This window comes from Phalangium opilio, unplaced genomic scaffold (genome assembly GCF_054372755.1).
Source record: "Phalangium opilio isolate 3A_F unplaced genomic scaffold, DU_Popi_V2 ptg000087l_1, whole genome shotgun sequence".
In the NCBI taxonomy this organism is placed as follows: domain Eukaryota; kingdom Metazoa; phylum Arthropoda; class Arachnida; order Opiliones; family Phalangiidae; genus Phalangium; species Phalangium opilio.
In genome coordinates this window covers 378338-393597 of record NW_028324192.1, presented here as the reverse complement: position 1 = coordinate 393597, position 15260 = coordinate 378338, and the positions used below count along the sequence as shown (strand labels likewise).

The 15260-nt window shown below is 37.3% G+C and overlaps 1 protein-coding gene across 1 annotated transcript; it reads left to right on the top strand.

The window, feature by feature from the left end:
- Window positions 1–12350: 12350 nt before the first annotated feature.
- On the top strand, window positions 12351–14390 carry LOC149649687 (uncharacterized). Its single transcript, XM_089849182.1, has one exon. The coding sequence runs from the start codon at window positions 12351–12353 to the stop codon at window positions 14388–14390; it is 2040 nt and encodes a 679-aa protein (XP_089705308.1).
- The last annotated feature ends 870 nt before the right edge of the window (window positions 14391–15260 follow it).

The window sequence follows — 15260 nt, the reverse complement described above, 5'->3', positions numbered from 1 at the left end:
GTTCACCAGAAATTTATTTCGGGGTGTGTTTGCCGCTGACCAACTACCAAAATTTGTGACGACTTTTCCGTCTCTTTATATCGTGAACACCGATACGTCAAACGGTGCTGGTCAGCACTGGGTAGCCTTGTATTTCTCCAGAAATGCCAATACCGAAATGTTCGACTCGTACGGAAATCCACCTGATATGTTTCGTTTTAATGACTTTGTCGAAAGAAATAGTAAAACTGTGACTTTTAACTCGTTACAATTACAAGGAAATCTTAGTAGAACGTGTGGAGGATTTTGTGTGTATTTCGCTCTTAATAGATGTAGGGGTGTTAAAATGTTTAATATCGTGTCTAGATTTTCTAAAAATAAAAATCTTAATGATGAGATGATCAAAGAATTTATGTATTCAAGATATTCAATAAATGATATTGTTTTTCAAAGTTTATTTACAGAAAAATACATTCTAAATAGGATATTTATAACTAATTAGATGCAATTACATCGAACAAAGTTAAGTTCGATTTAATAATATTAATTTATGAATTTACAACAGTGTGATTGAAAGTTTTATTTCCCTTTTAAAATGTTGATCCATTTATGACCGTAGGAAAGCGTTCTAACACCGTCCCCCAAAATATACCCTTTATTATCACAAGGATTGAGAGACATTTTGTTTTGGGAGACAGTAAACAGCTGATGCCTCTGAGTCAGGATTCTCTTCATTGAGTTTGTAGTAATACGATTTTGAAAAAGACACTCGCGGTAACTAGAGTGTCGAATATTTTTCTTCACCACCCTCCTACAAACGCCCTTGGCTGTTTTTTTCTCCCCCTTCTCGGAAAGGATAGAGTACATTTTGGGACGGAGACCAACGAACTCTCGTATAGGAATTCCATCCATCTCGTCTTTCATTTTTCCAATGACTTTTTTGTTCGTGTTATTGAAAAGAGGGTGATTCTCGGGATATCCCGAGAAATCGAAGAGGTGGGAAGAGTTTTGAAAGTCTTTGTAGACATCCTTAGTCTGGATATCGTATGTCAGGCTATCAGTGTACGTGAAAAGAAGTCGGGCTTCGTTTTCATACGTTTTGCGTATGTACTCGTAATGAAACTCGTACATTGCTAGTTTGGAAAGGTCTAAAATGGTGAAGCCTGTGTAGATGGGTCTATTTAAGGTTAGCGACTTCTTCTTCATTTCAATACCGACAAGCTCATTGTGGAAAATCGTGTATTGCTTAAATGAAGGAGATGACGCTTTTTTGATAGCCCGCTCAGGTGTTTGTACGAGGTGGAAATCGATACGATTACGGAGATTTTCCATAGTCTTGCCTGTGATCGAAAAATCATTATGTTAGAACTTATTAAAATTGAAATTCAGTACTTTAACTGACCAAAAGTGCTGTTATTTAAAAGTTTGAAAAATTCTTTTTTAAAATTGTTTTTGGCATGCTTTCTTTTTTCCGTATTGAACTCAACGAACGGGCGAAGCCATGGGCTTTGGGTGAAGGATAGGATCTTATGAACTTTGGTTAATTTAAGACCTTTTGAAACGTAGTATTTCAGATTGCGATAGTGTACTACATATCGTTCCTTGTTCAAAAGAGAAGGCACAAGCTTTGGCAGGGTGTCTTTCGTGGCCAGGTTTAATTGTTTAAGCATGAGGTTATAATAAGATGAGAATAAGTCTGTAGTAATAGGTCGAGATTCAGGCGCTAGGGGATAGCAATTATGGTCCATATGTAGCTCTTTGGGGTATTCTAAATCCACTTCTAATATAAAGCCATAGGTTGAGTCGTCGGATAAAGGTAGATTGATTTTATTGTCGTAGTCTGAAAGGTCTTCAACTGGTACCCAAGCGAAGTTACTCGTCGGGAGAGAATCCACCATAGCATACCCATACAGATTGTTCATGTCAAGTACATGATGTAGTTGGAAGGTTTCGAAGAGTCTTAGGTTTCGGGGATATATGGGTTGTTAGCTTTAGCAAAGCGATGACTAATCATAGACACACCTTCTTTTATTCCACGCTCAATAAAAAGATGCATGTCTATGTCGAGAAGAAGATCAAGCTTGACTTTGGTCATGCGCAGTGCTGATTGCCAGGCGAAACCGGGCCCAGTATATGCGTGAGCACAATCCAGACCGTAGTATTCCACACACATGGAGCGGAAACTTTCAAATACATCAGCGAGCTGTAATGTATCTGCTTGAACGTACAAATCGTGGAGTTTCCCTATTGAGCAAATACGTTAGAGACAAAAATAGCTTTCATAAGATACCATCGTAATACCTAGGTTCTTGATGTTAAAATAATCCCACATTTTACGGACAGACTCGTAACTCTCATCTGATAGATGCTCATCTGTCAGGGTGTTAAAAATGCCTCTATTGGGGAGTACGGTTTCTTCAAATTTCTCTACGCAACTCATATAGTCGTATGGATAGATTCGTTTTTTTTAACTGATAAGGAACTTGATGAGCAGGATTAAATGCACTCAGTATGGAAAATTTATCAAGTCCACCCATGGCCAAATTAGTGATTAGGGTTTCGAGACTGGCTGGCATAAAGCGAAAAGAATCAATAAAACGAGGGCGTCCTAAAGTGAAACTAATACATGTTTCAGTGTTTGCCGGAAAACAAGAAATGTTCTCTTCTTTAATCAATCCAATTCTCTGCATAATAAGATAAGCATCGTAGCTAAAACAAACAATAACTGTTTATGTACGTAAGTTACGCGGTAAAAAATATTTCACGTACCGCGATAAGTTATTCATTATGACGGGGGTGAATTTTCCTACACGTACCTTTAAATTGCATGAGTTATGCGCAATTCCCCGAAAACGACCTAGCATTGAAAAGTAGAGTATTTATACAGGTGATTCTAAAATGGTGGTATAACCGAACTACTGCGGGTTCTATGAGCGATTTTAAGTCGAAAATTTTCTATGGCATTTTGTCATCCAGGCCACCGTTTAGAAGTTATGATAAGGATCATTTACGGATGACCCCTTAAAATTAATTAAATTCGAAAACAAAAGCGCGCCAACATTTAAAAATTTTGTAATGGCACGTGCAGCCTTTTACTGTGCTAAAGTCTCGTGACTACGATCTTCCCAACAATTCTTAAGCCTAATTTCAAATTAGATTTTGAACAGCGCAGACAGTGAACGAAACCAACCCGCTTTTTTTAAAACCAAGTTTTAGTTAAACGCTTTTTGAGCCTAGAACGATTGATGAATAAGAATCCGCGAGAGGTATGCTCGACCACTTCGCCCTCGCCAAGGAAATGCTTTGGTTCATTCCAAGCTTCCTGCATTGCTTCTGATTGCCGCGGTTACATTACTGGAACCATATGAGACTGCTGTATTGCGCCCGATGGACAGAGAGTAAAAAGCGATTCGAGGGCGCTGGTATGGCCCTCCACTAATTACAACGCTTAATCAAAAACTAAACTGATAATGGCCACTTGTCGTCAAGGTCGTTGCGATGCTACTTTTACTCTTGGATTCACCACAGAAAAACATTGGCGGGTTATTACGTCCACTCTTCATAAACTTTCCAAATTCATAAACATTTCCAAGATGAAAGAAAACCACTACAATTTGAACTCTTGCGCGTTTTGCAGCTTTAATACCCTTCCAAATTCCAACCAACTTTACAGTTAGTTGCAATCCGGCCAAGAAAGCAAACAAAAGCCAGCGATTCATCAAGTTTTGAGAATCGAATGTGAGAACATCTAGTCAGACTCTCATTCCATGAGGCAAAACACGCTACACCGCCAAAAACTGACATTTAGTTGATTTCTTAATTTGGCTTCTGACTTTACAATTTTTACGTTACATTGCAGTAGAGCCCATGTGTTCCGTAACTTCTTACTCCATTGACGATGAAATTGCTAAAATTAAGTTTTGATCCGCTTTAAACAATTTTGCTTGAAAAGCTTCACTTCTTTTTGCGATTCTAAGATCATTAAACCTTTGTTGATTGTTTGTTAGGTTTTTCTCAATCCGGCAAGAATCTTCCCATTTGGTCCTTTTTTATTAAATTTTCAATGCATTTCCCCATTGGGATAGGTTTTTCTCAATTCGGCATGAATCTTCCCATTTGAACCCATTTTCAAGCTTACATTGGTGGAGGATTTCTTTATGGAGTTCACGGGGAAGTAAATCGCGAGCGCGATTACTAAACACGTGAGTCCCCTTAAAAAATGTATTCAACCCGCTGGGCTTTTGATTAATTTAATTAATTTTAAGGGGTCATCCGTAAATGATTCTTATCATAACTTTTAAACGGTGGCCTGGATGGCAAAATGCCATAGAACATTTTCGACTTGAAATCGCTCATAGAACCCGCAGTATTTCGGTTATACCACCATTTTAGAATCACCCTGTATTTATCGTCAAAATAAGTAACGTGAAATTCGTACTAGATTAATGACAGTAATCTCACTCCAGGATCGTCTAGCGTAAGAAACCCTTCGCAAACGTAACAATCAGTCGCGTTTCGAAACATTTCTTCTTCCTTCGGTGTAAGGTTCATGGATATATTCTCATTCAATGAATGGGTGATGTTCTCCCGTTCCAAGAACAAATTTTCAAGAAAAACGTCGACAGCATCAGTTCCCCGATAGATTACGGGAGCGTTTGGTTTTCCTATCAAAATAATATTAGTAGCTGAAAATATTTAATACCGTCGGGTCCGATTACAACGTAACTAAAACCACAAGCTACGTGTTCAGATAGCTTAGTTGTTGAGGAAAGGGAAGAATCAGGAAGGCATATTTGCATTTTGTCAATAATGGACTCAAACTCCGCGTATATAACATATGGAACCTAAAATGAAAAGAGAATTTAATTCTACCCTATGTAAACTGTTGTCGCTTCCTCAGTGGCGTAACTACATGGGAGCAGAGCCTGCAACTGCGGGCGGGCATTTGGCTTTTGGGGGGCCTTTTGAAATTGTGCTTACAGACTGATTGTCCCATATAAAATGTCCTATAATTTTACAAATCGTCCAATAAAGTCCTATATTTTCGAGATTTCAAAGTAGTTATTTATATTCCCAGCTGCATGACGTTTTAAACGCAGAATTAGTGCTATCACATTTGGTCTGATCAAAAAATCGCGGAGTTCGCTCCGCTCGCTCACGAATTTTTAATCTTTAGTTCTCACATAATTGAATTTATACGATTTTCTAAGGGTTATATATTAAACGATAACATTTACTTTGCATTCTGAACTCCAAAATAGCACAATTGAATTTCGCCTCAGACTTTTAATTTAAATATCGAAGCCCATAGATTGAACTGAATTATAGCACAGACCTTTAAAATATTTTTAATTATAAAAAAGAGTTTTGAAAATCTGTCATCTCTGAAAACATTTCTTCTTACCTGACCCTTTTAAATACCTTGATTTGGACATTTTCACTCACTTGGGTGTTTTTCTGCCGAGGGGTCGGACGTTTTGGAAAAAGTGTACGGTATTCAAATGGGGTGGCGCAGCGGTTAGCACTTTCGCCACACAGCAAGAGGATCCCGGGTTCCATCCCGGACTGTGGCACCGGGTGAAAATCTGGGAACAAATCCTTCCGCGTAGAGTTTGCAAGTTCTCTCCCCGCTTGTTAAAAGGAGTTTTCCTCCGCGGTCTAGCCCGGTTTCTACTATCCATCAAAACTTGCAGAAGTTAACGCTAATCGTTAGTATAGGGCGCTGTCGGTTAGCTGTGGCATAGGGACTATCCCCCTGCACCCCTCTATGCATTGTAAAGGGATTCACCTGTAAACAAGCCACAGGCTTAGTATGGAAATCCTTTCATAGACAAAGCTTGGATTATTATTATTATTAAATCCAATTTGATTTCATCGGATTTCATTTGATTTATTCGGATTTTGTTTCGTTTCAGAATTCGATAAAATCTAATATATTTCATCGAATTTTGCTAGTTTTCCCGTGATTTCTTTGGTTTTTGAGGATTTTTGCGTTCACTGTTGATTTCGTGATTTCTTCGTTGATTTTGTGATTTTTTTTACTGATTTTGTGATAACTTTAAGGATGTTATGATTTCGTTGCTGATTTCGGATTTTTTATTTGATTTTAAAATCGGCATTGATTTCGGATTTCTTAAATTGGGTTTCACGGGTAGCGTACGAGATTTCATGAATGTCCGACCCCTCGCTTTAAGCTTATTAATTATAGTCACTTTTTCAAGTAAATTTAACTGTTTATCTGTGTGACCCCTTCAGTATTTGTTTAGAACTAGTTGCGATGTAACGCTCATTTGAAGAGTCTTACGTTCTCACTAAAATACAATTATCCACACTCTAAATCTAATCACTTATGAGTCCTGCATAATCCTGTAATTTAATAAATCTGGTCGTATGTAATGCTATAATTTTGCGAAGAGAATCCTATTTTTTGTATTAAAAACTCCCAAAAAGAATTGAGGCCCTGCATTACAGTTTAGAGGAGTAAGACATATATGTACGAGAAATCTTAGACGAGAGCGGCGAGAAGGTGCATTGCTGTAAATTATGAAGGAGAAAAGTAGTAACGTTCGTGATGCTTTCATACTTTTTGAAAGCTCGAAACTCAAGAAGGGGCCCTAATTGCCGGGCTGCGGGCGGGCCCAACAAACGTCGTTACGCCACTGAGCTTCCTTACCTTTTGTAACCAGTCGATTTTTTTAAACTCCAAAATGGGTTCATTGTACACTCTTAGGAAAAATCGACCTCGAGACAACCAAGTTTGCACATTAACATCCAAAGCTGCACAATTAAAAAAAAAACGTGCCATATTTGCACCCTTTTGACCAAAGTTTCTCAAAGTGTGAAAATCTTTGCCAAGATTGCACGCTTCAGACCAAAGCTGCACAGATCACATGATGACCTTCCAAGTTTGCACAACTTTGGTCAAAATTGCACAGATATTATGATTTGTCATATTTGAACACTATCGACCAATTGTGTACGTATCATAATGTCTACCAAGTTTGCACGTTTCCGATCAAAGTAGCACAGATTATACCGTTAAATGCCACATTTGCACATACTTGTTGAAAATTGCACAGATATTATGATTGGTCATATTTGAACACTATCGGCCAATTGTGTACGTATCATAATGTCTACCAAGTTTGCACGTTTCCGATCAAAGTAGCACAGATTATACCGTTAAATGCCACATTTGCACATACTTGTTGAAAATTGCACAGATATTATGATTGGTCATATTTGAACACTATCGGCCAATTGTGTACGTATCATAATGTCTACCAAGTTTGCACGTTTCCGATCAAAGTAGCACAGATTATACCGTTAAATGCCACATTTGCACATACTTGTTCAAAATTGCACAGATATTATGATTGGTCATATTTGAACACTATCGGCCAATTGTGTACGTATCATAATGTCTACCAAGTTTGCACGTTTCCGATCAAAGTAGCACAGATTATACCGTTAAATGCCACATTTGCACATACTTGTTCAAAATTGCACAGATATTATGATTGGTCATATTTGAACACTATCGGCCAATTGTGTACGTATCATAATGTCTGCCAAGTTTGCACGTTTCCGATCAAAGTAGCACAGATTATACCGTTAAATGCCACATTTGCACATACTTGTTCAAAATTGCACAGGTATTATGATTTGTCATATTTGAACACTATCGGCCAATTGTGTACGTATCATAATGTCTGCCAAGTTTGCACGTTTCCGATCAAAGTAGCACAGATTTTACCGTTAAATGCCACATTTGCACATACTTGGTCAAAACGGCACAGTTTATACTACTTGCCATATTTACACACTCAAGGCCAATTCTGTTCTTATCACAAAACAAGCCAACCCTGCACTTTTTATCCCAAAGTTTCTCTGATCACGAATCATATACCAATTTTGAACATATTTGGCATATTTGCACACTTAAAACCAAATCTTTAGGTTCGCAAAGTCTGCACGTTTTTGAACAAAGTGGCACAGCTCATGTAATTACATTCCGAATTTGGACACACCTGACCAATGAGGGACAGATTATACAACTCGCTAATTCCCCAGAAATTCAAATTCATAGATAAAATAAGGATTAATAGATATTTTTTAACGTGCTTGACGTAAAAACCCAACATCTAAATTTTGAAAGCTTAGTTAACTTGTAATTGTTTCTTGTTATGCAGGTTTAAAGCAATTTTACATTTAAAACGTTATTGCGTAACTTAAGATCAAAAGTTCAAGAGAATGAAACTATTGTTATATTTGTTTTTGAATTATGAGCAGATAGAGAGAAAACATATTCTCTTAGCGGCACTCGATCGCGAAACATGAACGTCAAACTTTCACGCCGAAAAGTATAAATTTCTGATTGATCCTGAGGTGTACTGGTGTAGCTATAATATATATTTCTATATTATGTAATTTTCCAAGGAATATTATAGAAACATCTTTGAAAATTGTTAGGCAATTTTGTCCTCGTTTCTTTGGCTCACTCGGAAGAGTCGGAACCATTTCCCTGATTGTTAATGGAAAACTATTTACAATCAGGAAAATTGGATTTGGATTAGAGTCTCAGAAAAAAAATGAAATACATTCGTTAAAAGCATTTAAATTTCATCTAAAGAGTTGATATACTTTTTTACTCTAACAACATGACAAAAACGTGAAAACAGCTTTGACCTCCACTCTTCAATAATTGATGCTAGGAGGATATAGGGGTGAAGGAGTCTTCGACTGCCCGTTTTCCCATTGAAACGCGCTTACAGATTATCGTCCGTTCTGGGAGATTCTTAGCCGCGCACCTTGTTCCGCGCTCATCGTCATCGGGCGTCGTTTGTTTTAATTTTTGTTAAAGGCGCTGCATTTTTTAGTGCTTTAACGGAACATTTATCATTATTTTATTTTTTATTAATACTAAATTATGGTTCTTAGATAAAACTGAAGTAAAGGTAACGGTTTTTTTTTACTCTTTGCCAACACCAAAAACTCTACTAGATAAGCGTTTAAGGTGGATTAAAGCCTGTGGGAGGGTCGAATTAACGCCCGATAAAATTAAAAAATATCTCTACATGTGCAGTGAACACGTAATATAGGCGGCGTTGCCTCAAAGGCCTAAGCTAGCATGAAAAACCCGCTATTTTTTGAATTGGATTTGCGTGGTCACGTGATGCGCGTAACCAATGTAACTAGGTGCGCCTGCACGAATCTCCCATCGGAGAGGCCGAAACCTGAGCTCTACGAACGGGCAGTCGAAGACTCCTTCACACCTATATCCTCCTAGCTTCAACATCCGACCTGATCTTATTGGGTATAACTTAGGAAAGGGCACAAGAGTGTGTATGTCGCGACCCTAACAGTTGTCAAACCCTATTTACCATCGAAATAGTCTATAAGGTGGTTGAGCAAATTCCAGGAAATTAGGGTGGAAAATTTCAGTGGACGGTGTGGGAGGTTAAATAAATAGTCAAACTATTTTAAAAATAACCTGGACCGAAGAAAACGGGTGTGACACGTGACCGCTTCTTTAGGCCCCCAACGGCAAGATAGCATCTCCCCGCGGGTCCTACCCTGGCATAGTCATAGTATGAATAAATTCTTTCGCGTTATACGAATGCCATTACAAAGAGAGTCCTCCAAAACGGAGCCTCCGGGATATCTAGGCCCATGCATGTCGATTTTTACGTGGGGAAATATCCAGTTTCATAGAGGAAATATTTTTACCCTTTGTGTGTACGAGGTGGCGCTTTAATGGCCGTTGCGACCGGGGTCTTCCATAAATTATCGATGACATTTTAGGGGCCAATTATAAAACTTTTATGAAAGAGAAAGGTTTCACCTTTAAATTAACGTAATTTTTTAGGGGCTATTCACTTTTAATTTAATCTATTGGTTAGATTGTATGGACAAAAAAGTAATTATGAGATTTTAACATCGTTGTTTTTTTAGTAAAGCAAAACTTCTTGAAGTTGCTAAGTTTTCACATACCATTAGAGGACTTTTTACTCCTTCAAAACCTTTCATTTTTTTAACCTTAACATTTTTATCCTTTACTTCTTTGGAATGATTGTTTAATAAAGGTCTTCGGAAATTTTCAAAATCATTTTTTAACTATCCGCGACCTCGGCTTCACCGCTCTACGTCTATACCTTGCCCTAATATTGTAGCAGTCGACGGGGTCATGAGGCTGAACTTGTTTATTTTACGGTGCTGAAAGCGCCCCAAGCGGGAAAACACGGCGAACTAAATTTGTTAAAAAAAATATTCTTGCTTCGCTACATGCATGGGCCTAGATATCCCGGAGGCTCCGTCCAAAACCATCAGCAGCACCATTTTCAATTTTTCTGCTGAAGAAACCACCAAGCACTCCTCAGGCTTTGGTCAACGTTTATTTCCATCACTTGTAAGTTTATTAGATATATTTTTAATTTTTAAGAAAAAGACCCGCATTATTATTTTATATAGTTTTTATACTATGCCGCTCTCTTAGAATATTTCATTTTGTGCAGTCTTGTTATTTATTACTCCGATATGATAAAATGATTTGTCTTAGTTATTTTCTCATATCCCCCTCTTGACGTCGCATATCACCTAACAAATATTTTGTATTTCTAGGAAATTAAAATAAATGAAAAACCATAAAATTAGATTTAATGTGTAATTTATCGGGATAAAGAAGTAAGTTGATTTTAGTTTTATATTTTTTTAGCATTTAGAGAATATAAAAACATGTTTACATGAGGGAGCATCGATAAAATCATTGAAATAGGGTGATCCAAGGGCAGGGCCATAATACTAGCCACATCGTTATCTACTTAATTAGAACATTTAAAAAGGAACAAATTAGAACATTTAAAACGGAACAATATGCGATTTGCACTTGTTATTTTACAATCAAGTGTAATGTTAAATTCATTTCTTATTATTTTCTCCATTTTTTGTAGGTGCAAACATTATTACGCACACGGAACTCATAATTATCACACGTCCAGAAATATTTAGGTTTCAACATAGACTTGTACCTGCAATTACCCATATGAACTTTTAACATAGGCTTAGGTCCAGAAGGGTTCCGTACTTAACAGGCGTACAAAAAATTGAGTGAATAACCCCTTTAGCAGTGCAAACGGCACTAAGTTACCCAAAACCCCTAAGTAACCCTTCATCCCAATCCTTTTAAAATTGCCATTGAATAGTGAGTAGCCCTCGACGTGCTTCCTTTAAAGTTACTAAGACGATTACCCGAATTTCTAAGTAACCCTTCATCCCAATCCCCTTTAAAATCGCCAATGATTAGTGAGTAGCCCCTCGACGTTCCACCTTTAAAGGTACTAAGACGATTACACACACGCCCTAATAGAACAGAACGTCTTAGTGATTATACCTAGGAGGATATAGGTGTGAAGGAGTCTTCGACTGCCCGTTCGTAGAGCTCAGGTTTCGGCCTCTCCGATGGGAGATTCGTGCGGGCGCACCTAGTTACATTGGTTACGCGCATCACGTGACCACGCAAATCCAATTCAAAAAATAGCGGGTTTTTCATGCTAGCTTAGGCCTTTGAGGCAACGCCGCCTATATTACGTGTTCACTGCACATGTAGAGATATTTTTTAATTTTATCGGGCGTTAATTCGACCCTCCCACAGGCTTTAATCCACCTTAAACGCTTATCTAGTAGAGTTTTTGGTGTTGGCAAAGAGTAAAAAAAACCGTTATCTTTACTTCAGTTTTATCTAAGAACCATAATTTAGTATTAATAAAAAATAAAATAATGATAAATGTTCCGTTAAAGCACTAAAAAATGCAGCGCCTTTAACAAAAATTAAAACAAACGACGCCCGATGACGATGAGCGCGGAACAAGGTGCGCGGCTAAGAATCTCCCAGAACGGACGATAATCTGTAAGCGCGTTTCAATGGGAAAACGGGCAGTCGAAGACTCCTTCACCCCTATATCCTCCTAGGCGGAACAAGGTGCGCGGCTAAGAATCTCCCAGAACGGACGATAATCTGTAAGCGCGTTTCAATGGGAAAACGGGCAGTCGAAGACTCTTTCACCCCTATATCCTCCTAGGACGAACGAATACATAAAACATCAAAATCTTTAGACCAAGTCAAACTACTAGCCAATCTTAGATGTACATCAAACGATGTGCCTAATAATAATAAGTTTTAGTATTATCGGATGCTTTCCATTATCTGCATTTGGTTTTGGTAGGTAAAGAGGGAACAATTTCAAACTTTTCGAAGCACTTTACTTTTAAAAAATTAAGTTAGGAAGCTATAATGGTTAGTAAATGGCAAATTGTATTAAAAATCAGGCTTATTTACTTTTACTTGTAAGGTGGTGGGCAATCATTTTTGGAAAATGCCTTATTCTTGTTCCATTTGTGGAGTTAAACGACCCATACCTCTTTCATGGATGAAACACATAAGAACTCTACATTCCCACGAGCCTAATCGAAAGTTTGGGTGTGCATTTCCCGACTGCAAAAAGTCGTTTTTGAGGTTCGAATCCCTTAGGACTCATGTTTATAGACATCATTTAAAGAAAGGTAGTGTTGTTCATGATGGAAATGAAATATTTCAAGAAAATGAATCGGAAGTTGTAGAACAAATAGACAATGCGAGTGAAGCTGACAAAACTTGTGAAAATACAAGTATCAGTGAACTTCAAAGAAACGCGGTGCTTTTTGTACTTGGAATTCGCGAGAAACATAATTTACCTATCAGTGTTGCAAACAGCATTGCAAACAGTTTCAAAGACATTCTTGAAAGTTGCATCGATACTTGCTATAGTCAATTTCCTCACAATCTATCAGACCTTGAGCGGATGGCGGAAGCTAGGTTTATGTCTCAATCAATTACTAACCACATAAATTCAGAGTACAATCTTCATAAATTCTGTAGAGACAACTTGCATCTAGTAGAGCCCATAGATTATATTCTTGGTGTCGAAAGAGTTAATGGCAAAATTAAGAAAAAAAAGTACAGTTACGTCCCTATTTTGAAAATTTTACAAAATATGTTGTCTCATGATGACATTTGGCTTGAAATAACGAAAACCAAAGAATCCAGCAAATACTTAAGAGATTATGATGATGGTTTAATATGTAAGAATCATCCAATTTTTAGTCAGGACAGCTTAGCATTACGTCTGCATTTATACGCAGATGAGGTTGAATTAATTAATCCTTTAGGGGCTAAGAGAGGTAAACATAAAGTTACATTAATATATTTCGTAGTAGGAAATATAAATCCAGCGTTTAGAAGTAAGTTAAGCAATATAAACTTGGCTCTTGTTGTAAGATATACAGATGTTAAGCGATACGGTTATCAAAGAGTACTGAAACCTCTTCTGGATGACCTTGAGGTCCTTCAGACAAATGGAATCGTTGTACGTAATTGCGTTTACAAAGGGGCTTTAGCTACGATATCAGCTGATAATCTTTCAAGTCACGAGTTAGGTGGATTTCAGCGATCATTTTCTAGTGGTCGAATTTGTAGATTTTGCATGATTACAAAATCGCAAATATCTGAAACATTTGATGAGAATGAAATGCTAATTAGATATCCTGAGGTCCAAAAGTACCACTTAGAAGCTATTCTAGAGAACCCTGATAATCAGAAAATCTATGGGGTCAAAGGACCGTGTCCTTTTTCAGTTCTCCCTCATTTCGAGGTAACGGAGTCCCTTCCTGCGGATATAATGCACGATTTTTACGAAGGAGTTGTGCCATTAGTACTTAAACTTGTCATAAATCACATAATTAATGAAAATATGGAGACTCTGAAAAACATTAATTCTGCTATTGAAAACTTTCCTTACGGAGAACTTATGGTTAAGGATAAATGTGTTACTATCTCTCAAGATGTTCTTAGAAGTTCAAGACGTCTTGTTGGAACAGCTGCCCAAATGAAATGCCTACTATACTTCTTCCCCTTAATGTTTGGCTCCGTTATTCCTAATGAGGACGAACATTGGAAATTGCTCTTAACTCTGATTGAAATAAGTGAAATAATTACGTCCCCACTAATTGACCCTAAGTGGATGCCATATTTGTTTGAACGGATAAAAGACTTTCATTGTATTATGAAAGAAATACCTCATGGAATATTTACACCAAAAATGCATTTTATGACGCATTACGCAAGTTTAATTTTGAAATATGGCCCATTGATTAGATTATGGTGCATGCGCTTTGAAGGGAAACATCAATACTTCAAGAAAGTTGCTGGAAACACTTGCAACTTCCGAAATATTTGCGTAACACTTGCCAAAAGGCATCAATTACTCCAGTGTTACGAGAGAAGTGGAGACGCTGGATTAGAAAACGATGATTTTGTTAAAGCACTTAGTCTTAAGTTCAGCAGTTTGCCTTTGATGCTTCGACAAGAACTAAGTTAATTTTTGAGCATAGATATACTAGAACCAAACGTCACTCAGATTGCTTCGGCTATTCGTGTAAAAAATGTCACGTACAAAACTAACTACATTCTTCCTGTTACTGTAAATGAAAATGATTTGCCCTTATTTATAAGAATTTACTACCTAATTGAAGTATTAGAAAAATGGCACGTTTGTGGCCGCATTGTCGGTTGCGCAAATTATTTAGAACATTATAACTGTTATGTTGCCCAGGAGTATAATGAATGGCTGATTATAGAGCCGGGTCAGGAAATCGATAGCTGCGCTTTGCAAATGTATCAGCATGGCTCCGAAAACGTAATAATATTTAGTCACAGAATATGTGATATTAAAGGGTAGTAAAGTAGAAGTACGACCTATTTTAAAGTACAAAACAGCCATATTTTATTAAATTTTGGCGGTGATCTTTCTTTTGAGCGTATTTCTAAAGAATACGTAAAGTAATTGTACGGAAATAACGCGAGGGTCATATTTAGGCATTGTACAGTTTTAATAAATTCAGTTGTCTCTTGCCAAATTTTGAGTCTTTGTTAAGCATAAAATGGTTTGCTTAAAGTTCTTACAATTTGAGCAGAAAATATTGTCGGTAAGATGGATAAGGAACCATACACCTATCACGTTACTTGTGAAGAGAAAAAGAAGATTTTAAGGATTTCTGCTGATGCTGGGGAGGCAGAGTTTTTTGTCGAAATGGAAAAGAATTTCAAAAAGTTAGATTGGTTCAAGTTTTTGCCAAGGACTGGAACGACTGGATCGATTGGGAGTTCAAAGAAGGTTTATCTGAGGATAAGTGAAAAATAAAAATAATTCCATTGAACGAGGCTTTGTCAAATGATGTAGAAATCGACA

What these genes read in the sequence shown, in the direction of transcription:
- LOC149649687 (XM_089849182.1), top strand. Translation starts at nt 12,351, where the DNA reads ATGCCTTATTCTTGTTCCATTTGTGGAGTTAAACGACCCATACCTCTT.